This window comes from Balaenoptera borealis, assembly GCF_965194805.1.
Source record: "Balaenoptera borealis genome assembly, chromosome: 2".
Classification (NCBI taxonomy): domain Eukaryota; kingdom Metazoa; phylum Chordata; class Mammalia; order Artiodactyla; family Balaenopteridae; genus Balaenoptera; species Balaenoptera borealis.
This window is the reverse complement of record NC_138867.1, coordinates 134,737,369-134,763,989: the sequence shown is the minus strand read 5'-3', so window position 1 is coordinate 134,763,989 and position 26,621 is coordinate 134,737,369. Positions and strand designations below refer to the sequence as shown.

General features: G+C 41.8%; 3 protein-coding genes across 5 annotated transcripts in view; 2 read left to right on the top strand and 1 right to left on the bottom strand.

Moving 5' to 3' along the window:
- Nucleotides 1-26,621, top strand: part of GARIN3 (golgi associated RAB2 interactor family member 3) — a 101,266-nt gene that overhangs the window by 1,008 nt on the left and 73,637 nt on the right. Inside the window, exon 1 of one of the 3 annotated variants that reach the window (XM_082379097.1) lies at nucleotides 897-928. The exons of 1 other annotated variant lie outside the window; for it this stretch is intronic. The gene's annotated coding sequence lies outside the window, so the exon portion shown is untranslated. Of the gene's footprint in view, nucleotides 1-896; nucleotides 929-26,621 lie in introns of those variants that run through there. One more of the 3 variants, XM_082379099.1, reaches the window with a different exon arrangement.
- MED7 (mediator complex subunit 7) overlaps nucleotides 901-26,621 on the top strand; it is a 116,679-nt gene continuing 90,958 nt past the window's right edge. Inside the window, exon 1 of the mRNA XM_082379163.1 lies at nucleotides 901-928. The gene's annotated coding sequence lies outside the window, so the exon portion shown is untranslated. The remainder of the gene's footprint in view (nucleotides 929-26,621) is intronic.
- The window catches only part of ITK (IL2 inducible T cell kinase), a 78,912-nt gene continuing 66,680 nt past the window's right edge, over nucleotides 14,390-26,621 (bottom strand). The window contains exons 12-17 of the mRNA XM_082379086.1: nucleotides 26,041-26,212; nucleotides 25,428-25,644; nucleotides 24,447-24,511; nucleotides 24,238-24,356; nucleotides 20,901-21,058; nucleotides 14,390-17,834 (exon numbers count right to left, since the gene is read on the bottom strand). Coding sequence (XP_082235212.1) covers nucleotides 17,763-17,834; nucleotides 20,901-21,058; nucleotides 24,238-24,356; nucleotides 24,447-24,511; nucleotides 25,428-25,644; nucleotides 26,041-26,212 — 803 coding nt within the window. The 3' untranslated portion in view covers nucleotides 14,390-17,762. The remainder of the gene's footprint in view (nucleotides 17,835-20,900; nucleotides 21,059-24,237; nucleotides 24,357-24,446; nucleotides 24,512-25,427; nucleotides 25,645-26,040; nucleotides 26,213-26,621) is intronic.

Sequence of the window (26,621 nt, the reverse complement as noted above, 5' to 3'; positions counted from 1 at the left end):
CCTCCGCCGCTGCGGCTGTCACACAAAGAGCAGGAAATGGCTGCGGCCGGGGGCTCTGGGCGCGCCCCTCTGCGCGGCCGGCGCCTCCCGGACCTGCAACCCGGGTTCCCGCCCCGGGAGAGCCAGCCGCGCCGCTTAGGGAGAACTTGTCCCCAGGACCCCCCAGGCCTGGCAACCACACCTGCAGCAGTAGGAGGACTGAAGATTTGGGCTCCTTTCGGACCTCACTGATCTCACATTATTTCCAAGTGCTCATTTATCTCCCTAATACTTATCGAGCACCTATTTTGTTCCAAGCACCGTGCCAGGAGCTGAGTAGGCACTGGTGTACAAAAGACAGGCCCCGGCACTTTTGGAGCTTATCATCTATTAAGAGAGACGGGGAATAAATGTACGTAGCAAATGTCCAGTTCCAACTGAGAGACATTCTGTGAAGAAGAAGAACAGGGTGAAGTGATAGAAAATAAACCTGAGGGTTGGGGAGAGGGGACTTCCACCAATGGAGTCTGATGCCAAATGCTGTTCCTCTGTTCAAAATTACCTTCTCACCCTCCCTTTCACTTCCCTGGGGCCAAATCTCTGAAGCTGCCCTCTTTGAAGCAGGGATCTCCCTCAGCTTCCTTCAGGAAGAATTAATTGCCTCATGGACAAAAAGGCAAATACATGGTGACGGGAAGTATTTACTGGCAAAGCCTGGGAGAAAACTGAGAGGACAGGCACCTTTCTCTTCAAGACTTATCTGCTCTAAGTCTCCAAAGAAACGGTTCTCATGGAGATGCAGCCTGGTGAGCCCTCAAACCAGGTGAAAGTCAGGCAGCACCGAATTCCAACCTTGGGACCCCTGAGCAAGTCACTTCACCACTCTGTTCCTGAGGTGCCACCTTATCTACAATGTGGGGAATAAGAGTTGCCTTTCCTACGTCACAAGGTAAATAATTTGAAAGCATTTGAAACTTTTTAAAGTTAAGGGGTAAAGTCTTGCTACAGGGGAACCTTTCTGAAATATTTCCAAAGGGCGCACAAATTTCTAGTTAATCACTCAGCTCTTCCTATCAGGGGCTATTTATAGAGGAGCCACATTACTCAACACTCAGCAAAGAACTTGTGGAAGCCTTTGCCCTACCTGATCTCACATCGTTTCCCTAGCACTCAGGATTCATGATCCTTTGTGGTTTGATGTTACATCACTCATTCTAATTTAAATTGCTATTTCAGAAAGGATGACTTATATATATATATACATTCTGTCCCTGGTGCCATGTGAGAAAGCTGTGGGTGTGTTTGTGGAGGATGGCTTTAAAAACAGAAGTGAGGTTTCTTTCTTTTTTTTAATTTTTAATTTTCTGCTGTGATCCTTGGGATTTTGGGTGTCAAATATCTAACAATATCTAACAATGAGAGATTGGATTTTCATTCTATATGGCGTATTATTTTAGATGCTGTAGATTTCTGGAAGACATATTTCTCCCTGTGGTTCCTTCCTTGTCTTTTCACCTTGCAGGAACACATTGCTTAAAAACAAAAAAGACGATTATGTATATGTTTGGTTAGATCTTGGGCAAAAATAATTCCCTGGCCCCTGAATTCTATTTGCTTGTAAGGGGAAGCAATGTGGTTTTGTTGAAACCACTGTTTTGGAAATCCAGAGGCTTGCCTTTTGGTCCTGGTTTTGCAACTAAGTGATCTTAGATAAGTCACTTCACCTATGTTTCCCCATCTGTACAGTGAAGTAGGTTGGATATACTCCAAGGTCCCCCTGCATGTGGAAGACTGCATGAGTTAAAACAAAGGACATGCCCCTGCCATGCTTAAAGCATTCACTAGCTCCTCACTTCTCGCAGGATGGAGCCAAACCTCCTTACCGTGGCCTACAAGTGTCTCCATGATCTGGAGTCTACCTGTCCAGTCTTTTCTGCTGTGAACAAGCTCGCTGTGCTTCAGCTAAGAGGAATCTTTTAGTTCCCCAAACTTGCTGTGTTCTCTCTTGCATTTGGCCTTTGCACAAGCTAGGCTTTTTTGCTTGGAATGATCTCTCCTCCTTTCCCTACCCTTTCCACACTTTTCCCCCACAATGGTGCCTACCTTCTAGTCATCCTTCTGGTATCCACTCAGCTGTTGCTTCCTCCATGACCCCTCCACGTTTGGGTTGGGTTAGGGTCAGCCGTCCATGCTCCCATAACTCCCTGGACTTCCTCTACCTTACCACTTGTTGTGCTGTGTTGTAATTGTTGGCATACTTGCCTGCATACCACCATTTGAACATAAGATCTAACAGAGCAGAGATGTGTCTTGCTCTCCATTGCATCCTCAGTGCCTAGTACCTAACAGGCGTTCTATTATGTAAAATAATAGAGATAATAGTAAAAGTGAGTTGAATGAATAATCGAAAGCGAAAGCTTACACGTTGCCATTGAAATTTGGAGCCATCTGTCTACTGCCTTCAGATATCCTTCCCGTCCAACCCCAGGCTGCACCATCGGCAATGAGAGGGCCACAGCTATAAGGTGAGAATTGCTTCGCCACTTGCAAAGTTGTGGGCCACGCACTGCAGTTCTCTGTGTGGCAACATTGCCTTGTTTTTAGAAAAGCCCCAAGTCAGGACATCTACGTCTCCTTTTAAAATCCATCGGCAGACCCTGTTTCATAGAAACCGATAGTGGTGCATCTGAAATGGGCATAAGAACTGGTTCTGGAGAGAGAAAACATAAATATTAATATTAATAATAATGGCTAACATTTACCAAGTGCATTATCTCATTTAATATTTAAAATTATCCTATGAGGAAACTATAACTGTTAGTCCCATTTTATAATTGAGGAAACTAAGGCAGGTTAAATAACTTGCTCAAGGTAGTGAAACCAAAACTTATGCTTTTAACTTTTAACCAAAATTATATATAGCCTCATTTCCCCCCTCCCAAACAGAATCCATGTTTTCATTACTGTGTCACCTTATTCTAAAACCACATTTAATGCAAGTTATAGAGACACATTGTATTAAAATGTTTTTAAATCAGTAACAATTTTTTTTTTTTAAAGGAGAAGGGATATGAGATGGAGAAAATGTGAATGATACAAAAACTATCTCCATGTGCTTTGGGTTTGCTACAGTAGGCTCACACATTTGGTTTGTGTAGTTAAACATTCGTGTAGTTAGCAGGAAAAGAGAAACTTGATGGTCAGTTACACAATTTACATTGTCCATTAGATAAAACCTGACCACGTGCTCAAAACTGCCTCATTTTACAGATGAAAGAACTGGGGCCCAGAGAGGGGAAGGGTTGCCCAAGGCTGGCTGGACCCAGACCCAGGTCTTTCCATAGGAAACTGGGTTGCCTATTTCCTTCTTTGAAAATTTGTTAAAGCAGATATTCTACACTAACATTTATTGGATGTTTATTTGGGATTAGTCTCTGTGCCAAGTACTGTGTATGGATGGGCAAATTTTATCCTCACAAAATCCTCAGAAGTAGCTCTGTTGTTTTATAGATGAAATATTGGGGGCTTTTTTGCTATTGAAACATTGCAGCTCTGTCCTGGGTCATTTGGAAATGCATTCCCTCTCTTCTCTGCTGTTTTTTTCTCACTTTGCTCACTTCCGCTACTTCTAGAGAACTGGCCTCCCCTGAAGGTCAGACATTTTACATAGAACTTGACAGCAAAGGACCTTTCATCTTTATTTAAACAAATACTAGTTACCATAATTTTGGATGAGAACGGATGAGGAGAGTTTGAGCGTATTCCAAACCAGATTTGGAATGCAACGACATAGCCGAGGTACAATGAGGTTGGTGCTGCTGTATTCTCAGAGGCTGGCACAGTGGCCCTATAATCCACCCCACAGAATGGTTGGGAGCATGGAATTTGGGAACAGACAGGTCTAGCTTCAAGCCCGAATTCTGCCTGTTACTAATTATGGGACCATGAATGGTTTTCCTAAGTTGCTGAGCACCGTACTACTCAGCTACAAAACTGAGACGATCATAACTGTTTCTATCCCTTGGGTTCTTGGAAGATTAAATGAAACAATCAATGTAACACAGTAAGAAGAGCCATCATATATACTCAAAAATGGGAGCTTTGGGAGACATTCAAGATGGCGGAGGAGTAAGACGTGGAGATCACCTTCCTCCCCACAAATACATCAGAGATACATCTACATGTGGAACAGCTCCTACAGAACACCTACTGAACGCTGGCAGAAGACCTCAGACTTCCCAAAAGGCAAGAAACTCCCCACGTACCTGGGTAGGGCATAAGGAAAAAGAAAAAACAGAGACAAAAGAATAGAGACAGGACCTGCACCTCTGGCACTAGGAAGCCCCTTCACTGGAGGAGATAGGGGGGAGGTGGGGGGAAGCTTCAGAGCCACGGAGGAGAGCACAGCAACAGGGGTGCGGAGGGCAAAGCGGAGAGATTCCCACACAGAGGATCGGTGCTGACCAGCACTCACCAGCCCGAGAGGCTTGTCTGCTCACCCGCCGGGGTGGGCGGGGGCCGGGAGCTGAGGCTCAGGCTTCGGACTTCAGACCCCAGGGAGAGGAATGGGATTGGCTGCGTGAACACAGCCTGAAGGGGGCTAGTGCGCCACAGCTAGCCAGGAGGGAGTCCGGGAAAAAGTCTGGAGCTGCCAAAGAGGCAAGAGACCATTGTTTCGGGGTGTGCGAGGAGGGGGGATTCAGAGCACCACCTAAACGAGCTCTAGAGACTGGCGTGAGCCGTGGCTATCAACGCGGACACCAGAGACGGGCATGAGACGCTAAGGCTGCTGCAGCCACCAAGAAGCCTGTGTGCAACCACAGGTCACTCTCCACACCTCCCCTCCTGGGAGCCTGTGCAGCCCGCCACTGCCAGGGTCCCGTGATCCAGGGACAACTTCCCCGGGAGAACACACAGTGCGCCTCAGGCTGTTGCAACGTCACACTGGCCTCTGCTTCTGCAGGGTCGCCCCGCATTCTGTACGCCTCCCTCCCCTGGCCTGAGTGAGCCAGAGCCCCCTAATCAGCTGCTCCTTTAACCCCGTCCTGTCTGAGCGAAGAACAGATGCCCTCAGGCGACCTACACACAGAGGCGGGGCCAAATCCAAAGCTGAACCCCAGGAGCTGTGCAAACAAAGAAGAGAAAGGGAAATCTCTCCCAGCAGCCTCAGGAGCAGCGGATTAAATCTCCACAATCAACTTGATGTACCTGCATCTGTGGAATACCTGAATAGACAAGGAACCATCCCAAAACTAAGGCGGTGGACTTTGGGAGCAACTGTAGACTTGGGGTTTGCTTTCTGCATCTAATTTGTTTCTGGTTTTATGTTTATCTTAGTTTAGTATTTAGAGTTTAGTATCACTGGTAGATTTGTTTACTGATTTGGTTGCTCTCTTCCTTTATAGATAGATAGATAGATAGATAGATAGATAGATAGATAGATAGATAGATTTTTTTCCTTTTACTCTTTTTGTGAGAGTGTATGTATATGCTTCTTTGTGTGATTTTGTCTGTATAGATTTGCTTTTACCATTTCTCCTAGGGTTCTGTCTGTCCTTTTTTTTTTAAGTATAGTTTTTAGCACTTGTTATCATTGGTGGATTAGTTTTTTGGTTTGCTTGCTCTCTTCTTTCTTTCTTTTTTTTTTTTTTTACTTTTTACTTTTTAAAATTTTTAATAATTTTATTTTTTATTTTAATAACTTTATTTCTTTTTATTTATTTTTTCTTTCTTTCTTTCTCTTTTTCTCCCTTTTCTTCTGAGCCGTGTGGCTGACAGGGTCTTGGTGCTCTGGCCAGGTGTCAGGCCTGTGCCTCTGAGGTGGGACAGCCGAGTTCAGGACATTGGTCCACCAGAGACCTCCCAGCTCCATGTAATATCAAACAGCGAAAGCTCTCCCAGAGATCTCCATCTCAATGCTAAGACCCAGCTCCACTCAACAACCAGCAAGCTACAGTGCTGGACACCCTATGCCAAACAACTAGCAAGACAAGAACACGACCCCATCCATTAGCAGAGAGGCTACCTAAAATCATAATGAGGTCACAGACACCCCAAAAACACATCACCGGATGCGGTCCTGCCCACCAGAAAGACAAGATCCGGCCTCATCCACCAGAACACAGGCACTATTCCCCTCCACCAGGAAGCCTACACTACCCACTGAACCAACCTTAGCCACTAGGGGCAGACACCAAAAAAAATGGGAAAAACAAACCTGCAGCCTGTGAAAACGACGCCCCAAACACAGTAAGTTAAGCAAAATGAGAAGACAGAGAAACAGCAGATGAAAGAGCAAGGTAAAAACCCACCAGACCGAACAAATGAAGAGGTAATAGGCAGTCTACCTGAAAAAGAACTCAGAGTAATGATAGTAAAGATGATCCAAAATCTGGGAAACAGAATGGAGAAAATACAAGAAACGTTTAACAAGGACCTAGAAGAGCTAAAGAGCAAACAAACAATGATGAACAACACAATAAATGAAATTAAAAATTCTCTAGAAGGAATCAATAGCAGAATAACTGAGGCAGAAGAACAGAAGTGACCTGGAAGATAAAATAGTGGAAATAACTACTGCAGAGCAGAAGAAAGAAAAAAGAATGAAAAGAATTGAAGACAGTCTTAGGGGACAACATTAAATGCACCAATCTTCAAATGATAGAGGTCCCAGAAGAAGAAGAGAAAAAGAAAGGGACTGAGAAAATACTTGAAGAGATTATAGTTGAAAACTTCCCTGATATGGGAAAAGAAATAGTCAATCAAGTCCAGGAAACGCAGAGAATCCCATACAGGATAAATCCAAGGAGAAATATGCCAAGACACATATTAGTCAAACTATCGAAAATTAAATACAAAGAAAACAAATTAAAAGCAACAAGGGAAAAACAACAAATAACATACAAGGGAATCCCCATAAGGTTAACAGCTGATCTTTCAGCAGAAACTCTGCAAGCCAGAAGCGAGTGGCAAGACATATTTAGTGATGAAAGAGAAAAACCTACAACCAAGATTACTCTACCAAGCAAGGATCTCATTCAGATTCAACGGAGAAATTAAAACCTTTACAGAAAAGCAAAAGCTAAGAGAATTCAGCACCACCAAACCAGCTTTACAACAAATGCTAAAGGAACTTCTCTAGGCAGGAAACACAAGAGAAGGAAAAGACCTGCAATAACAAACCCAAAACACATAAGGAAATGGTAATAGGAGCATACATATCGATAATATCCTTAAATGTAAATGGATTAAATGCTCCCACCAAAAGACGTAGACTGGCTGAATGGATGCAGAAACAAGACCCATATATATGCTGTCTACAAGAGACCCACTTCAGACCTAGGGACACATACAGACTGAAAGTGAGGGGATGGAAAAAGATATTCCATGGAAATGGAAATCAAAAGAAAGCTGGAGTAGCAATTCTCATATCTGACAAAATAGACTTTAAAACAAAGACTATTACAAGAGACAAAGAAGGACACTACATAATGATCAAGGGATCAATCCAAGAAGAAGATATAACAATTGTAAATATTTATGCACCCAACATAGGAGCACCTCAATACATAAGGCAAATGCTAACAGCCATAAAAGGGGAAATCGACAGTAACACAATCATAGTAGAGGACTTTAACACCCCACTTTCACCAATGGACAGATCATCCAAAATGAAAATAAATAAGGAAACACAAACTTTAAATGATACATTAAACAAGATGGACCTAATTGATATTTATAGGACATTCCGTCCAAAAACAACAGAATACACTTTCTTCTCAACTGCTCATGGAACATTCTCCAAGATAGATCATATCTTGGGTCACAAATCAAGCCTTGGTAAATTTAAGAAAATTGAAATTGTATCAAATATTTTTTCCAACCACGATGCTATGAGACTAGATATCAATTACAGGAAAAAAATCTGTAAAAAATACAAACACATGGAGGCTAAACAATACACTACTTAATAACCAAGAGATCACTGAAGAAATCAAAGAGGAAATCAAAAAATACATAGAAACAAATGACAATGAAAACACGACGACCGAAAACCTATGGGATGCAGCAAAAGCAGTTCTAGTAGGGAAGTTTATAGCAATACAGTCCTACCTCAAGAAACAAGAAACATCTGAAATAAACACCTAACCTTACACCTAAAGCAATTAGAGAAAGAAGAACAAAAAAACCCCAAAGTTAGCAGAAGGAAAGAGATCATAAAGATCAGATCAGAAATAAATGAAAAAGAAATGAAGTAACGAATAGCAAAGATCAATAAAACTAAAGTCTGGTTCTTTGAGAAGATAAACAAAATTGATAAACCATTAGCCAGACTCATCAAGAAAAAAAGGGAGAAGACTCAAATCAATAGAATTAGAAATGAAAAAGGAGAAGTAACTACTGACACTGCAGAAATACAAAGGATCATGAGAGATTACTACAAGCAACTACATGCCAATAAAATGGACAACCTGGAAGAAATGGACACATCCTTAGAAAAGCACAACCTTCTGAGACTGAACCAGGAAGAAATAGAAAATATAAACAGACTAATCACAAGCACTGAAATTGAAACTGTGATTAAAAATCTTCCAGCAAACAAAAGCCCAGGACCAGACGGATTCACAGGTGAATTCTGTCAAATATTTAGAGAAGAGCTCACACCTATCCTTCTCAAACTCTTCCAAAATATAGCAGAGGGAGGAACACTTCCCAACTCATTCTACGAGGCCACCATCACCCTGATACCAAAACCAGACAAAGATGTCACAAAAAAAGAAACTACAGACCAATATCACTGATGAACATAGATGCAAAGATCCTCAACAAAATACTAGCAAACAAAATCCAACAGCAAGTTAAAAGGATCATACACCATGATCAAGTGGGGTTTATCCCAGGAATGCAAGGATTCTTCAATATACACAAATCAATCAATGTGATAAACCATATTAACAAATTGAAGGAGAAAAACCATATGATCATCTCAATAGATGCAGAAAAAGCTTTTGACAAAATTCAACACCCATTTATGATAAAAACCCTCCAGATAGTAGCCATAGAGGGAACTTACCTCAACACAATAAAGGCCATATATGACAAACCCACAGCCAACATCGTTCTCAATGGTGAAAAACTGAAACCATTTCCACTAAGATCAAGAAGAAGACAAGGTTGCCCACTTTCAACACTATTACTCAACATAGTTTTGGAAGTTTTAGCCACAGCAATCAGAGAAGAAAAAGAAATGAAAGGAATCCAAATCAGAAAAGAAGAAGTAAAACTGTCACTGTTTGCAGATGACATGATACTATACATAGAAAATCCTAAAGATGCCACCAGAAAACTACTAGAGCTAATCAATGAATTTGGTAAAGTAGCAGGATACAAAATTAACGCACAGAAATCTCTTGCATTCCTATACACTGATGATGAAAAATCAGAAAGAGAAATTAAGGAAACACTCCCATTTACTATTGCAACCAAAAGAGTAGAATACCTAGGAATAAACCTACCTAAGGAGACAAAAAACCTGTATGCAGAAAACTATAAGACACTGATGAAAGAAATTAAAGATGATACAAACAGATGGAGAGATATACCGTGTTCCTAGATTAGAAGAATCAATATTGTGAAAATGACTATACTACCCAAAGCAATCTCCAGGTTCAATACAATCCCTATCAAACTACCAATGGCATTTTTCACAGAACTAGAACAAAAAATTTCACAATTTGTATGGAAACACAAAAGACCCCGAATAACCAAAGCAATCTTTAGAAAGAAAAACGGAGCTGGAGGACTCAGGCTCCCTGACTTCAGACTATACTACAAAGCTACAGTAATCAAGACAGTATGGTACTGGCACAAAAACAGAAATATAGATCAATGGAACAGGATGGAAAGCCCAGAGAGAAACCCACGCACATATGGTCAGCTTATTTTTGATACAGGGGGCAAGAACATACAATGGAGAAAGGACAGCCTCTTCAATAAGTGGTGCTGAGAAAACTGGACAGCTACATGTAAAAGAATGAAATTAGAACACTCCCTAACACCATACACAAAAGTAATCTCAAAATGGATTAAAGACCTAAATGTAAGGCCAGACACTATAAAACTCTTAGAGGAAAACATAGGCAGAACACTCTATGACAAACACCACAGCAAGATCCTTTTTGACCCCCCTCCTAGAGAAATGGCAATAAAAACAAAAATAAACAAATGGGACCTAATGAAACTTAAAAGTTTTGCACAACAAAGGAAACCATAAACAAGATGAAAAGACAACCCTCAGAATGAGAGAAGATATTTGCAAACGAAGCAACTGACAAAGGATTAATCTCCAAAATTTACAAGCAGCTCATGCAGGTCAATATCAAAACAAACAAACAAACAAACAACCCAATCCAAAAATGGGCAGAAGACCTAAATAGACATTTCTCCGAAGAAGATGTACAGATTGCCAACAAACACATGAAAGGTTGCTCAACATCACTAATCATTAGAGAAATGCAAATCAAAACTACAATGAGGTATCACCTCACCCCAGTCAGAATGGCCATCATCAAAAAATCTACAAACAATAAATGCTGGGGAGGGTGTGGAGAAAAGGGAACCCTCTTGCATTGCTGGTGGGAATGTAAATTGATACAGCCACTATGGAGAACAGTATGGAGGTTCCTTAAAAAACTAAAAACAGAACTACCATACGACCCAGCAATCCCACTACTGGGCACATACCTGGAGAAAACCATAATTCAAAAAGAGACATGTACCATGATGTTCATGGCAGCACTATTTACAATAGCCAGGACATGGAACCAACCTGAATGTCCATCAACAGATGAATGGATAAAGAAGATGTGACACATATATACAATGGAATATTACTCAGCCGTAAAAAGAAACGAAATTGAGTTATTTGCAGTGACGTGGATGGACCTAGAATCTGTCATACAGAGTGAAGTAAGTCAGAAAGTGGAAAACAAATACCGTATGCTAACACATATGTATGGAATCTAAAAAAAAAATAAAATAAGGTTCTGAAGAACCTAGGGGCAGATTAGGAATAAAGATGCAGACATAGAGAATGGCCTTGAGGACACAGGAATGGGGAAGGGTAAGCTGGGACGAAGTGAGATAGTGGCATGGACTTATATATACTACCAAAGGTAAAAGAGATAGCTAGTGGGAAGCAGCCACATAGCACAGGGAGATCAGCTCGGTGCTTTGTGACCACCTAGAGGGGTGGGATAAGGAGGGTGGGAGGGAGACACAAGAGGGAGGATATATGGGGATATATGTATATGTATAGCTGATTCACTTTGTTATAAAGCAAAAACTAACACACCATTGTAAAACAATTATACTCCAACGAAGATGTTAAAAAAAATGGGAGCTTTTATTGTTTTTATTATTATTACCATGGTTTGAATTTTGGCGTGGTCTTTAGGAAGAATGCAGGACTTGGAATAAGATCTGAGTTCTAATCTCACTTGTGTTGAGTAGCTCTACAACCTCAGGCATGCTGTGTATCACTTCCCTTTTCTGTCAAGTGAGACCCCCTCACCCACCCTTCCATGTCAAAGCTGCTGGAGAGGTCAAACATCATCTTAAATGGGAAAGTGCTTTGAGATATACACAACAGAAAAGCAAGTAAATGTTTGTATATCTTGTCTCAGCTTATAGACATTTGTACTCAAAATGAGTCTGAGAAAATGAAAAGGGATCAGGAATTCCTTGTTAGCTCTAGATGGGTAGAGAGGGGTGTGGGTAGATGTGAACCTGGAGGGTAAGGAACGATAATCCACCAGTTTCCTTTAACTGATTCTCCAGCACTTGCTGGCTTTGGGCCCCAAGGTTCCCAGTCCTAACATTAAAATAATGCAAGGGAAGAAGGTGGAATAAGATGTGTTTTTATGCGTGCTGGTTTGTCTGGCCTGAAATGTTCTTCCAGACCCTCCCTTCCTTAGGAACTCCCATTTACCCTTTAAGACACAGCTCAAATATCACTTCCTCTGTGAAGCCCTCCCTGCTTCCTTGGGTATTTTCACTCTCTGTGCTCTCACTGGATTGTGACCATTGCTCCATCAGATGACCTACAGCAGTGCTTTGCAATCACAGTTGATTCTCATCATTCAGTGGTTATGTTTAATAAAGTCACCTGATTTACACATAACCTTGTTTTATGCACATTTCTGTTCAAAAACACCTTGTTTAGTATGTATTGTGGCTTCATTAACATTGAACTCACAGTCAACAGCACTATAACTCATGCTGAGTGAATCTCATCTAACACATGTTTTCCTTGGAAGATACATCACAGCCTTCTTTCACTTACACGAGACAGCACCTCAGCTCTATGCTTGAGGGTCACTTTAAACAGCAAAATGACCAATAAAGTGTACACAAGTGCAAAAAATTTGGCACTAAACAGACCTCAAAAAAGACACTAGTTTATGGTATGAGCTGAAACGAGAAGGCCGGGCCTCGCCTTGTTCGACCTCAGCTGGGAATGTGCATGTAGAGTGACAAATTTTTCTCTGCTCTGGGCCTGGGCATGTCATGAATGACTGTGAAAGGGCTGCAAGAATTGACTTTGGGGTTACAGATAGATTTTAGTGAGTAGGTGAGTTGCAAGTATAAAATCTGCAAAGCATAAAATCAACTGTATTTATTTATGTGTTGGACATTTTTACTAGCCTGAGGCTTCTTACAGAAAGGTTGGCATGTGTACTGGATATCTTCTCTCTCTTTTTTCTTTTTACATTTATTTATTTTTGGCTGCATTGGTCTTTGTTGCTGCGCATGGGCTTTTCTCTAGATGTGGTGAGCCAGGGCTACTCTTCGCTGTGGTGTGCGGGCTTCTCATTGTGGTGGCTTCTCTTTGTTGCGGAGCACGGGCTCTAGGCGCCCAGGCTTCAGTAGTCATGGCTCGCGGGCTCTAGAGCGCAGGCTCAGTAGTTGTGGCATGCACACTCAGTAGTTGTGGCACATGGGCTTAGTTGTGCCGTGGCATGTGGTATCTTCCCGGACCAGGGCTCGAACCCGTGTCCCCTGCATTGGCAGGCAGATTCTTAACCACTGCGCCACCAGGGAAGCCCTGGATATCTTCTCTTGCTCCTCCAGACCTACTTCACTCTTCTCACCCTGCCCTCGCCCCTGCAGACTGACCTCTGTGGACTACTCTACTAGGATTTCTTTGTCCTCTGGGTTCCAGTTGGGTTCGGCCAACAAGAAACCCCAGCAGTTGATGGGGGGAAGGGAGGAGAGGGGGCCAGCGTATTTATTCTGCAGCCTCCTCCTTGTGTTGCTGCCTTGGGCTTCCTCTGTCTCTCACTAAATGTCCTCTTCTCTCGAGGCATCTTTCTCCAGGTGACTCTCTGCTTCCACAAGCAAGTGACCACTTCCGTTCCTCATCTCTTTGGGCCTAGGGGTGGTAACTGCTCCTTGGCTGTTCTTTGCCTCTGTACTACTTACTATGGTTCTTCTAAACCCACACTGTGTTAAATAGTCCTTTTGAAATAGGCTCGCCTTGAATTATCTTAATTTGACTGTGATGTGTTTGGTCCTCAACTGATACCTTATTCATCGTATACACCTGACACAGTGCCAAGTAATAGCAGGTGAATGGTAACAAATGATCTCTAAAACTCCTCCTAACAGTATCTGTATGATTCAGTTATCCCAGAGACCAACTACTCATGATGACTTGGGAAGAATTGCAAAGTCACTGAAGACACACTCATACACACACACACACACACACACACACACACACACACACACACTGCCCATCTTGCTGAATGGGGGGGTATGTTCTGCCTTTTCCTGAGTGTGGTGGTCTTGTGTGTTGGGAGGTTCCAGGCAGAGTAGGGTCTGCAGGATAAATGCTCTCTGAGAAGCCGATCTGTTCATCCATCCTGCTCTAGAAGCTTCCTCTCTGGGTCATTTGCCAGGGGGAGTCAAGCCCAGAGGTGAGTCCCACAAAGGACTGTGTGGAAGCCACAGGCTTTCTCACTGGTACCTGCTGGTCCTCTGGGTGCATGAGCTGGCCTCCTGCAGTGGACGTGGGCATTTGGTGAACTGAAAGGTACAGGGAGAGCTCAAGACACCAAAACTGTAATAACCCAGCCCTTATTTCCCTGGGATTTTAAGAGCGAGGAGAACAGCTGTGCCTTGCTGTCCAACTGTGGCTTAAGAACTCCGAATTACAATTTCCACATGTCACCCACACAGCAGATGACAGAATGAGTATGAACAATAATTTGGTACTAGGAGCAAGTCAAAAATCACTCCAGATTGGTTTCTCTTCCACCAGCTTTGCCTCTCTCAAATCCACTCTCCACACTGCTGCCAGAATATATTTTTAAACACAAATTTGACCTTCTCTCCTTGTTCAATGACATTTTTCCTCTCTACAACTAGAGTTCCAACTTTTTTTGTGTTTTAAAATCTAGGTCCTTGTCTAGATTTATAGCCTGAGATTAAACTTGTCTATTATCCTCACCCTTGCTGAGAATACACACACACACACACACACACACACACACCCTATGCCCCAGCAATGGTAAACTGATAATAGCTTCCCAATATGTTTTGTTTCCTCTATCCCTCTACCTGGAAAGTATTTCTATTTCTGCCCATTGGCTTGCCTAAAAAAAGCATAATTCATCTTCAAAACTGAGTCAGACATGGTATCTTCTGTGACAGTGCTTCCCAAACTTTAATGTGCAGATGATCACCTGTAGATCTTGTTAAAATGTAGATTCCCATTCAGTGGATCTCAGGGTGGAGACAGAATTTGCATTTCTCACAAGCTAGTAATGCTGTTGTTGCTGGTCCGGGGACCACACTTTGAGTAGCAACTTTCTAGGAAGTTTCCACTGATGTCACCCTTTGCCCAATAGATTCCATCACTTTTTCTGAGCTCTTCTCTACTTTGACCTTATTTCTGTTGTTGCTCTAATTGCTGTATTATAATTTTACTTGTTTATATGTCTGCCTTCCCAACCATACCTGGAGTTTCTTAAAAGTAAAGACTGTGTCTTTTTCATCTTTGTTTCTGTAGCACTCAGCACAGCATGTCAGAGGTCACAGGAAGCATCTGAAATTTACTTGGTGAAACAATGTTGAATGATGTATAGTCTTTATTTGTCTGTGGAATGTGAAACTATGTAACCATTATTATTTATGGAAAACTTTTGGTTGTCTGACATTGGGATAAATATGGACCCAGGCTCTACATACTATATTTACAAAAATGCACAGCTTTATTTGCTAGACCCAACCTTTAACTTGGTGTGATTTACAAAGCATGAGAGATATTTGTAACATTTTAATTGTGAACATTAGCAATCACTGTACACTAATAAATATTCAATCTATCCAAATATAAATACATAGTCTCAAAAGGGCACAATGCAAAATCTATAAAATGCATCTAGAACCAAAACTTTGCATAGGGGAATTCCCTGTGAACACATGGCACCATTTTCAAAATGTGAGAGGGAAAAAAAAAAGCCAAAAACCAAACAGGCAGAAGTCTATTTTGCAGGACACTGAGAGGTAACCTCTTGACCCATGTTAAGTTAAAGCCTCAATGATTCTGAGCTTGAACAAGATAATACCATGTAAGGGAGAATTTTTCTAAACCATACCACAGAAATCAGTCAATTCTGATGTTTTCCTTCTAGGCTGGATGTTCCAGAAATCATCTCTAATTAAAGGTTCCAAAAAAGAATGTACAAAATGCCAAAAAAGTAAACAGGGATGATTTTGGATAAGTTGAGAAATATCATCTTCTGAATGATAGGTTTTTTTTGAAGCTACCAGTTTCACAATAATTATACTTAAAAGTTGTACATCTGCATCTTCAGCCGGTCAAAATATCATATGATTTTTTAGAAAGAGCTGCTTTCAACACCATCCAAAAAGAGTTTTCCCTGAACACTGTAGGAAAATTAAATCTCTCTTACATCAGGGAATACCCTCCCCCAGAAAGTGTCCAAGAAGACCGCAGCCGGCTCAATGTTGAAGTGATAATTCAAGGAAGTATTTATACTTCTGCAGGAGAATCTTTTAAAGCTGCTTTGAAGCCCATCTACAAATTGCTTCATGCAATATGACTCTGGTGGGTTGAGTGAATCAAAGGGCTAATTACTCCTTTAGTACCTCCAACGTCATTAACTCTGATGAAGGTGAGGATACAGATGAGGAAAAAAAGATCCTATTCCAAGTTGGAGGGCTACACCGCCAGCCACACTGGTCTATGCAGGAGCAACTTTACTTGCTGATGGTGCTGTGTTGGCTTCTTTATTGGCTCTCTAGGACTTTCCCCTCTACTGTACTTACCTCCTCAGCAATCCCTTTCACCCTCAGTAGGAGGCAGTGTTGAATAAAAATAGAGAAACTGTGCATTGCAGTCAGACAGAGGTGGGCTGTATTCTTCCTAGCTCTGTCCCCTCAGGCAGGTGTCCAAGCTTTTCAAAGCCTAAGTTCCATTATCTGTAAAATGGGAATAATAATAATATCTCACGGCACTGGTGTGAACTCAGGGTGAACTGAGATTCTGCAGTTAAGGCTTGTAGCTCAGTACATATTCACTTTGCATATTCAAGTGCTCAGTCAACAGTAGGCATCCTTGTGCATCTTGGAAGCCCCCCACTCGGTGCCTGACTCAGTTTCCATCCAGATGGTTTGAGCAAGAACAGACCTCTTACTCCTCTCTTAGAATCTGGGGAGACTTGGAAGTCTCAACCTTAAAGTTGCACATCTCTAGGGCCTAAACAAGCTTCAGTTTCTCTGCCAGGCCACACTCCCCAGCACAAGTCTGCACTCTGTTGATGAGGATGGAAGAATGCAGAGAGGGGACTGATTCCTGGAGGCCTCAGTAAGTCAGTGTTTACGGAAGCCATGATTTCCTCCCAGGATGCCTGTGGAAGCATTGGGCACAGAAGGGGACGCAGAGTCACTTGCTTGGCTTGGTAGTAAATGAGCATCCAAGTGGTTACAACCTAAGGCCTCTCCCTGTACCAGGTGTTTCCACCATCTGATGCCTTCTTTCTGCCCAGACACCAGATACCCAATACTCCAGCGGTAAGATCGGAATTGTTCACCCCAGTCCATTATGCTCCCTTCAGGGAGAGAGGCGGCAGTGTACTCTATGAGTAAAACCTCATAAAGCTGCTTCTCAGAATATCCGGCCTCTGATGTGAGCAGCTGTTCCATCATCCTCTAAGGCAGGAAGCTGTGGCTGACAGCATCACAGAGGCAGAGCTTACTCTTTGTGACTTTCATTAACTCACTAGTTCTCCTTGAAAAAGAGTCATGCTCCTTGTTCATCTTGCCCCATATCCTGGGATTCTGTGTTGTCAGGTCAAATCAAAAAATCCCTTGACCGTGAACTTTAGGTCCATGTTTAAAATAACAATAAGTGTAATAATCCAGGGTCCTGCCCCATCTCTCCCTTTCTCTAAGAAGTGCAAGAAATGTTGCTTGAAAGCTGTCGATTGAGGTTTGTGCTCCACACAAGATAAGAGGCTGGAGGAAGGGTACAGACTGCTCTGGCCCTGCTCCTAGTTCAGTGGCTGAGCCTCCTGCCTGTGGCCTGGTGCCCGCCTCTGTCAGGCCGCTGCCTCCGTGGCAGCTTAGGGACTGGCGCCACCGGCCAGTTGCCTCTGAGGAGTTCTGGGATGGTGGCAGCTTTTAATGCTCTGTGGTGGGAAGACCTCCTTGCCCCACTCAGGATCTGCAGCCCGTGGCCTGGCACTGAGTCTCTTTTAAAGTCCCGATTCTGCGATTTCAGCCAGTTGACTCAAGAGTCTGGAGAAAGGTGGCCGGTCTTCTGGTTTCTAGAGAGGGAAGAAAATAACTCTGTGATGTCCTTGTACTTGCGTGTCATAGCTAATTCCAAAGCAAACCAGAGTTAAACAGCAATTCCCTCTGCTGAGTTTTAAATATGCTTCTATATATATTGTATTTGAGGCCATTATGTCTTAGTTGTTAACAGCAGGTATTTTGGAATCATATGGCCTACTCTTGAATCACAGCTTTTCCACTTATTAGCTGTGTGACCTTTGAACAGGTTACTAAACCTTTTTGAACCTCAGTTTTGTCATCTGTAAAATGGGGATAATAATATTATCAATCTCATAAGATTGTTATAAGAATTAAATAAAATCGTATATAAAAATGCAACATAAAATAAGCACTAAGTAAGACTAAAAAAGAAAATATTTAGGTATAAATCTCATAAAATATGTATAGGATATATTTTAGTAAAAATATAAAATTCTAAAGAAAGAAATCAAAGGAGAGCTAAATGTATGGAGAAATATTCCATGTTCATGGTTAGGAAGACTTGCTATTGTTAAGATGTCATTTCTTTTCAACTTGATGTATGGATTCAACACAATCACAAGAATCCCAGCAAGTTATTTTGTAGATACTGACAAACCAACTCTAAACTCCATATGGAAAGGCCAAAGACTCAGAATAGCCAACACAATACTGAAGAAGAACAAGTTTGGAGGACTCATACTTCCTGACTTCAAGACTTACTATAAAGCTATACTAATCAAGAGAGCATGGTATTGGTGAAAGAATAGACAAATAGGTCAATGGAATAGAGTTGGGATCCCAGAAATAGACCCACACAAATGTAGTCAAATCTTTGACAGAGGAGCAAAGGCAATTCAATGGAGAAAGGGTAGTCTTTTCAACAAACGGTCCTAGAGCAATCGGACATCCACATGCAATACAATGACTCTAGACACAGACCTGACACTCTTCACAAAAGTCACTCAAAATGGATCATAGACCTAAATATAAAATGCAAAACTTATAAGACATCTAGAAGATAACATAGGAGAAAATCTGGGTGACCTTTGGTTTGGCAATGAGTTTTTAGATACAACACCAAAAGCACGATTCATAAAAGAAAAAAAATTGATGTTGAACTTTGTTAAAATTAACAACTTCTGCTCTGTAAAAGGCACTGTTAAGTGAATGAAAATATAATACATAGGCTGGGAGAAAATGTTTTTAAAACACATATCTGATAAAGGACTTATATCCAAAATATGCAAAGACCTCTTAAAACGCAAAAGCAAGAAAACAAATAATCCTATTAAAAAATGGGCAAAGATCTAAGCAGTTACCTCATTTAAAAAGATATACAAATGGAAAATACACATATGAAAAGATGCTCAACATCATATGTTAGGGATTTGCAAATTAAAATAACAATGAGATACCACTATATTCTTATTAAAATGGCTAAAATCAAAGCACTGACAACACCAAATGCTGGTGAGGACGTGGAGCAACAGGAACTGTCACTGCTGGTGGGAAAGTGAAAATGGTAGCCATCTTGGAAGACAGTCTGGCAGTTTCTTAAAAGGCTAAACATTTTCATATGATAGTGTTATCATATGATCCAGGAATCACACCCCTAGATATTTACCCAATTGAGCTGCAAATCTATGTCCATACAAAAACTAGCACACAAATGTTTATAGCAGCTTTATTCATAACTGCCAAAAACTGGAAGCCACCAAGATGTCCTTCAGTAGGTGAATGGATAAACAAACTGTGGTATATCCATACAATGGAAATATTATTCAGTGATAAAAAGAAGTGAGCTTTCAAGCCATGAAAAGACATGGAGGAATCTTAAATGCATAGTTCTAAATGGAAGAAGCCAATCTGAAAAGGCTACATACTGTATGATTCAACTATGTGACATTCTGGCAAAGGCAGAACTTGGACAATAAAAAGATCAATGGTTTCCAGGGATTTGGGAAGAAGAGGGGAAGGGATAAACAGGTGAAGCACAGTGCATTTAAAGGCAGTGACACTATTCTGTATGATACTATAATGGTAGTTACATGATATACATTTGTCAAAACTCACAGAACTGTATAAAAAAAGCAGTGAACCTTAATGTAAAACATGGACTTTAGTTAATAATAATGTATCAGTGGTGGTAGAATAATTGTAACAAATGTACCACACTAATGCAAAATGTTATTTAAGAAAGAAAAAAGTACTAAATGTCAGCTATCATAATTGTTATAGTATTTAATCCTTGAGATGTGGACTAGATTTGTTTTGTACCCTTCCTTATGTCTTTATGGTTTATTTCTTTGTTTCTGATGACAAAAGCTCTATGAACTTACAGAGCAAACATTATTTAATTATCTTACAGTAAGAAAAAGGAGGTTCAGAGAATGGCCCATGATTAATGATTAAGAAATGATAAAACTGAGATAAAACCCAAGTATCCTATACTTTTTAAATCCCCCCTGTTACCCTTCCATGATCCGAATTTGTGTTAATTCTCTATTCAGCAACTTTCAACTGTGGTTGAAATTTAAAATTTGCTAACTCACCCAAGGACATCTAACACTCATGCTGATGTGGCTTAAGGCATAGCCTGCCACCCAAGGATAACTGAGATGTCTGGGAGGGTGCAGAGTAATTGGCTCCCATTCTGAATTGTTGTATGAATAAAATGAATTTTAATTCAGTCATTTTAATAGTTTCACAGCATCAGTGAACTTCTGTTTACCAGTTTATAGAACTAACTTCATGTATATTTAATGGTTTTATGATGTTACAGATGCTTTTTTTCTCAAAAAATTGACATAGGCCTTCCCCACTCTTCCTTTCTGACAGTATGTTGATGGCTTGTGACATTATATTACAAATCAAATAACATTTAAGGTCCCTGCCAGCTCTTCCAGGGATGAGTAACTCCTTTAGTTAATAGATGCTCAACGTCACTTTCTTGCTAATCTATTTTGTCATCCCTACTGCCTCATCCTCTGAGAGGGTTCCTTTCTTCAGGGATGGGGGCAGACCCTGAAACTGCAGATTATAATGAGGAGGCGGGGGGAACCACTTCCTTTACTGACCTCTTTCCAGCAATGATTCATGATCTGGTAGATATGCGAGGAGGCCAGTCGAGGCTTGTATAACCGAAATCCAGTGGTGATGTCTTCCACCACCTCTGAGTTGCTTCGGTTTTCATATGGGATTTTGCCTTCACTGAAGACTTCCCACATCAGCACACCTATGAGAAATGGTGAATCAAAACAGCTAGTGATAAAGTTCCTAAATAGCAAACAAACCAACTTACCTCTAGAAATCACAGACTCCTTGACATTAAGATTCAAGTCCCTACCTCCAGAAAGTACAATATCAAAAGCCACCTGGGGCTTATTAGGCCTGTGCTATTTCTAAAGAAGAGCGATTTCCCTACCTTCCTAGTGGTGAAGAATGTTCAAGCTCAGCCCTTTGTTATATCTAACTCAAATGCTACTACTAAAAGTTGCAGGGGATGTAAACTCAAATGTCTACACATGATATAGATGAATGGAGTGGATGAGGTCTGCATAATAGGGACTAGGGAGGACTGTGAAAAACTGGAGGTCAAAAATTCTGTCCCCAAAGGGGCAGCTGTGATTTAGCTCCAGCCAGCATAGGGCACATGGGAATGAGGGCTCTGAATTGCCACATTTTCTGTTTTTTTAAAGATAAGTCATAAATTGGGAGTTTTAAAATATAAACTCAATTTGATTTAAAAGAAATACTGTGTTAACCAAGCAAAACTCTTTAAGTTGTCCATTTTTGACCTCTGATTTAATCCCTTTTCCTTTTTTGCCCTCAGTAGAAATGTTACACCCAGCTTTATTATGTACTCATCTATTCATAGGATGTCAGAGTGGGAACAGAGCTTGCAGATCACCTAATCCAGTGGTTTTCAAAGCATAGTCCAGAGATCCTGAGGGCAGAGTTTTCCAAAGTATGATCCCTAAAACATCTGAAGTTTTGAAAAATCAACTCAGAAATTTGTTCCAATGGCAGATCCTGGGCCCCAGCCCAGACAACTGGATTAGAATTTCTAAGGGATCCTCAGAAATGCCTCAGGAGTTTTGGAAATTCAGTAAATAAGATCAATTAGCACCCCAAGATGCCAGGATTTCTAGTGAGATTTCTTTGGAAAATGGAGGAAAGCTGGCTGGAAAACAGTTGCTTTCACGCAATCCTTGTGATGCATTGAGGAACTGAGTAAGGCCCAAAGAGGTTAGTTGACTAGTTTAAAATAGTGCAGTTCATATATATGGAATCTAAAAAAAAAAAAAGGCTCTGAAGAACCTAGGGGCAGGACAGGAATAAAGACGAAGACATAGGGAATGGACTTGAGGTCACGAGGAAGGGGAAGGGGAAGCTGAGACGACGTGAGAGAATGGCATTGACATATAAACACTACCAGATGTAAAACAGATAGTGGGAAGCAGCGGTATAGCACAGGGAGATCAGCTCATACTTTGTGACCACCTAGAGGGGTGGGATAGGGAGGGTGGGAGGGAGGCGCAAGAGGGAGGGGATATGGGGATATATGTATACGTATAGCTGATTCACTTTGTTATACAGCAGCAACTAACACAACAATGTAAAGCAATTATACTCCAATAAAGATGTTAAAAAAAAATAGTGCAGTTAATTAGGGGAAAAACCTCAAAATGCGTGACAAAGCCCAGTGGCCTTGAGGCAGGCAAAAGCTCTCCTCCATCCAGGTTTCTGTTTCTCAGGTTTGCCACCCCAGTTTTCTCACCCTTCTATTCTGCTTCCATCAGTCAGTCTCATCTTTGGACACTTTAGATGACAATTCCCTTCAGGAAGGAATGGACTTTAGCTCAACTCTCTAATTATAAGATGCAGCAGCAAAGTCCTAGGCTAACAACCTGTGGCAGAATAAACCCCATTCCGAGTCCACAGGTGAATGTGACAAAGTGGCCATGGCTGCAAACATCTCTTTATGGGACACCTGGCTTGGTGCAGCATGACCCGCCGTACCGATAGAGAGTGGCCACACATCAGCCATACCCTTCCTAGTTATATGCACTGGGGAAAAGAGAATGTGAGGTTGCTCAAGCGCAGTTTTTTTCCTTCTAAGTTCATTCTGTACCTTAAATTTGACTAACAAAGTCATAGTTAGGCCTGTTGAACAGGGTGACTACTTTAAGGAACAATTTAGGACTCAAAATCAAAAATCACTTGGTTGTTGGAAATGGATATTCTAAAATGCTGGAGAAGATTAGTTAGTTCTTCTCCTAAGAGATTTAATTAGTCATCTTCTCCCTGGTTTCTACTACTAGTCAATATACTTGGCAAACCTTCCCTTCACATAGAATGACAACATCAAACTCCAAACTATTCCTGTCCGAAGTAGAATCCTTCTTACAATCCAAGTCAAAGAGGTTGTCCAGTATAGTTTTGTGTATACATTAATATGCAAAAACTATGGCTTAGAAAGACATGACACATCCAGCAAGAATATTTAGTACTTCTTGCCACACCGGCATCATTCATTCTGTCTTTTCATTCTTGCCCATTTGCACTTATGAGAAATTCTAATTCCTTACCATGGCCTGCCGATTTCATTGCCTACAGTTCTCCCACTAAGTCAGTACCCCTTTTCTTTGGACACACCAAGCTTTGGCACTTGCTGCTTCCTTTGTTAGAGACACTGTTCCCTGGACCTTCAAATGGAGACAGCTCCCTCTCACCATTCAGCTCTCTGCTCAACAGTCATCTCCTCAGAGAGGCCTTCCCGGACCCTGCTATTTAAAACAGACCCTCCCTCCATTCCAGTTACTCTCTTTCCCATTACTCTTTTGTTTTATTCATAGCACTTACCGCTACCTGACTTTATCTTATACACATATTTGTTAGCTTGTTTACATGATTGTTACTGTCTCCCCTTAAAACTTGGCTCCAAGAGAATAGGAGCCTTTTCTATCCTATGTACCACTGCTTTGTGAGCACCTAAATTAGCTCCTGGCATGTAGTAGATGCTCAATAAATCGTTGTTGAATGAATGGGTAAAATACTTTATTGATAGTGAAATGTGGGAATAAATGTGAGAATAAATATAATGTTGGAAAAAACATGATCCCTGCTCTCAAGGGCTCATATTCTAATCTCCTGACTCCAGCTTTTGATGTCACAGCAGCTATCACCAGCATCCTGTTTTCACTTTTATTTTTGCCCCTATTTCAAAAATGTCCAAGAATAGATACAATAATGAGGGCCCCTTCATTCCTTTCAGAGCTGTTTCTACAGACTCTCAGTGGGACACCCTCACCATCCAGTGTTCAGGGCAAGTAAGGCTACCTGAATTTGACAAATAAAACAGCTGGCCCACAGTCCCAGGTCATGTGGGAGTGGGACCAGAATGACACTTACCAAATGACCACACATCCGACTTGCTGCTATAGCGACTGAAAGAGAAGACTTCCGGGGACGCCCACTTCACCGGGAATTTGGTGCCTGAGGAACTGGTGTACTGGTCATCAAGGACGAACCTGGCGAGAGAGTGGAGAGAGATCGTCTGAGTGTCCTGGTGGCCTGCATCCCATTCCTGAGACTTTGCCGGCACCACAGGTCCGTATTACCTTGTCATCCCAAAGTCGGACACCTTGATGACTTGGTTTTCTCCAACCAAACAATTCCGGGCAGCCTGGAGCAGAGACAGGCAAATGAAAGGGAAAGGAAAACTTGGTGGGTAATCAGTAATTAAGGAGTCTCCTATAATCACAGTCCTTTGCTTTTCCATGTGTTGCTGTGCAGAAGCAATGAGGAGCTTCACAAGTGCTAATTAAGCTTCACTAGTGCCTGATGGAAAGTTGACTGTTAAGATCCTTTATCAGGATGAGTAAATCTGGTCTTTCATCTTCATTCCTGGGATCCTAATCAGAAGAAACATCCGTGGTGTTGTGTAACCAACTGTAAACTCCAGTGCAACCTGATATTAACCTCAGGGATGATATGAAGAAGCTATCACCCATTTGACTAAAATAAGAATGTGTTGAAGTTGCTAATTCTCTTAAAACTATTCCTCAGTAAGGATGATACATGGTCCCTAATTCGATTGGAAGAGCCCTTACCAAGAAAAGATCCATGAGTCCCAAATTTTAATGTGCCTGCAAATCCCATGGGGGGACATGTTAAAATGAATATTCCCAAGCCTCAACCCCCAGAGATTCTGAGGATGGTTCTAGGATCACCCCAATATGATCCTGGTAGATCCTTGGATAACATTTTGAGAAACATGTGCTTGTCAATTTCTTTCATTTTACCAAGAGGAAAAGGAGACACAGAGAGGTTAAGAAGGAGAGGCTGTCAGCTTTATTTAGAAAGAATGTAAACTCCAACTCAGAGGGTGAAAGTTAGAGGTGGGGCTGGAAATAGAGCCCAGATCTGAGTCCCATGAGGACATCCCACAGCGGGTGGAGGAAGGAAGAAGTTGAGAGGGAAAAGAAGAGGGCTTATGCCTTGTTATTGATTCATGCATTCCCAGTCTTCGTAGCTCTACATTTCAGTGGGACATGCCCCTTCACCCTGGACCTGTAGGGGTTTGCCCTCCCCCCTCTTACCAGGTCTCTGTGGATGACACATGCCTCTTCCAGGTAGGCCATGCCCTCACACACGTCCAGGCACATGCCCAGCAGGGTCTCTGCAGCAAAGAGCCCCCGCTGGCTGCGCAGGTAATCTGATAGGCAGCCGTGTTCCATGAACTCAAACACCAGGCAGATGGGGGCTTGCTCCAGGCACACTCCATAGAGCTGGACCAGTTTGGGGTGAGAGAGTTTCCTGGAGAAAAATGGCAAGGGGTGAGATGGTCTAAGTTTAGTCTCCCAAAAATACACTCCCTCCCCCAAACAAAAATGTCTCATTGAGCTGAGACCTGAAGAATGGCAGGGACTCAGCTGGTGTATGCAAGAATGAACGAAGGCCTGTGTGGTTGGCATGTCATGGAACCAGCGGAAAGATGGGTAGGAGATGAGATTGGGGAGCGGGCAGGGCCAGACCATGGTGGGCCTTTTAGACCACAGTGAGAAGCTTGGAGTTATTCTCCATACCATGGGAAGCCATCGCTGGACTTGAGCAGGGAGGTGGCCCAAGATGGCATCCGAATGGTATTTAAAGAGCACAGGACAGAACATCCTTCCCAAGGTATCTCTGCATACTCTTGTATTGGCCACTCACATCATGACTTCAGCCTCCTCGATGAAGTCCTCTTCTGACATAGCTCCTTCCTGAATGGTTTTGATGGCCACCTTGTCCCTGTTGAGCCAGTAGCCAAGATGCACCAACCCAAACTGCCCGCTACCAATCTCCTGCACAAAAGTGAGCTCTGAGGGATCAATCACCCATTTCCCTGGAAGAGAAAGAGTTTTCCAGAGTTGACAAGCAGTAGATATGAAGTATAGGACTATCAGGAGACTATATAGCCCTATACAGAATGTTAGCCTATTGTTAATATAACTCAAAGATGGAAAATGGTATAAGCCTGTATACTTAGAACTACAGATAGATAAAAACATCTTTTTTCCCAAATAATAACATAGAATATGTATTGGAAGCCATGAAAAATGTGTGTGGGGACAATTACATGGAAAGAGAAAGGAGGATGGCATTAGTTGAGATATTAAAGAAAGTCAGTGAAAGGGTTCTAAGGTCCCAACCATTTCCTATACCTGATTGAAAAATTTTTATTGTCATTTTTCACATAGAGCAAGTTTTATTTGAACTGGTCATTCATTCATTCATTTATCCATCAAGAGCAT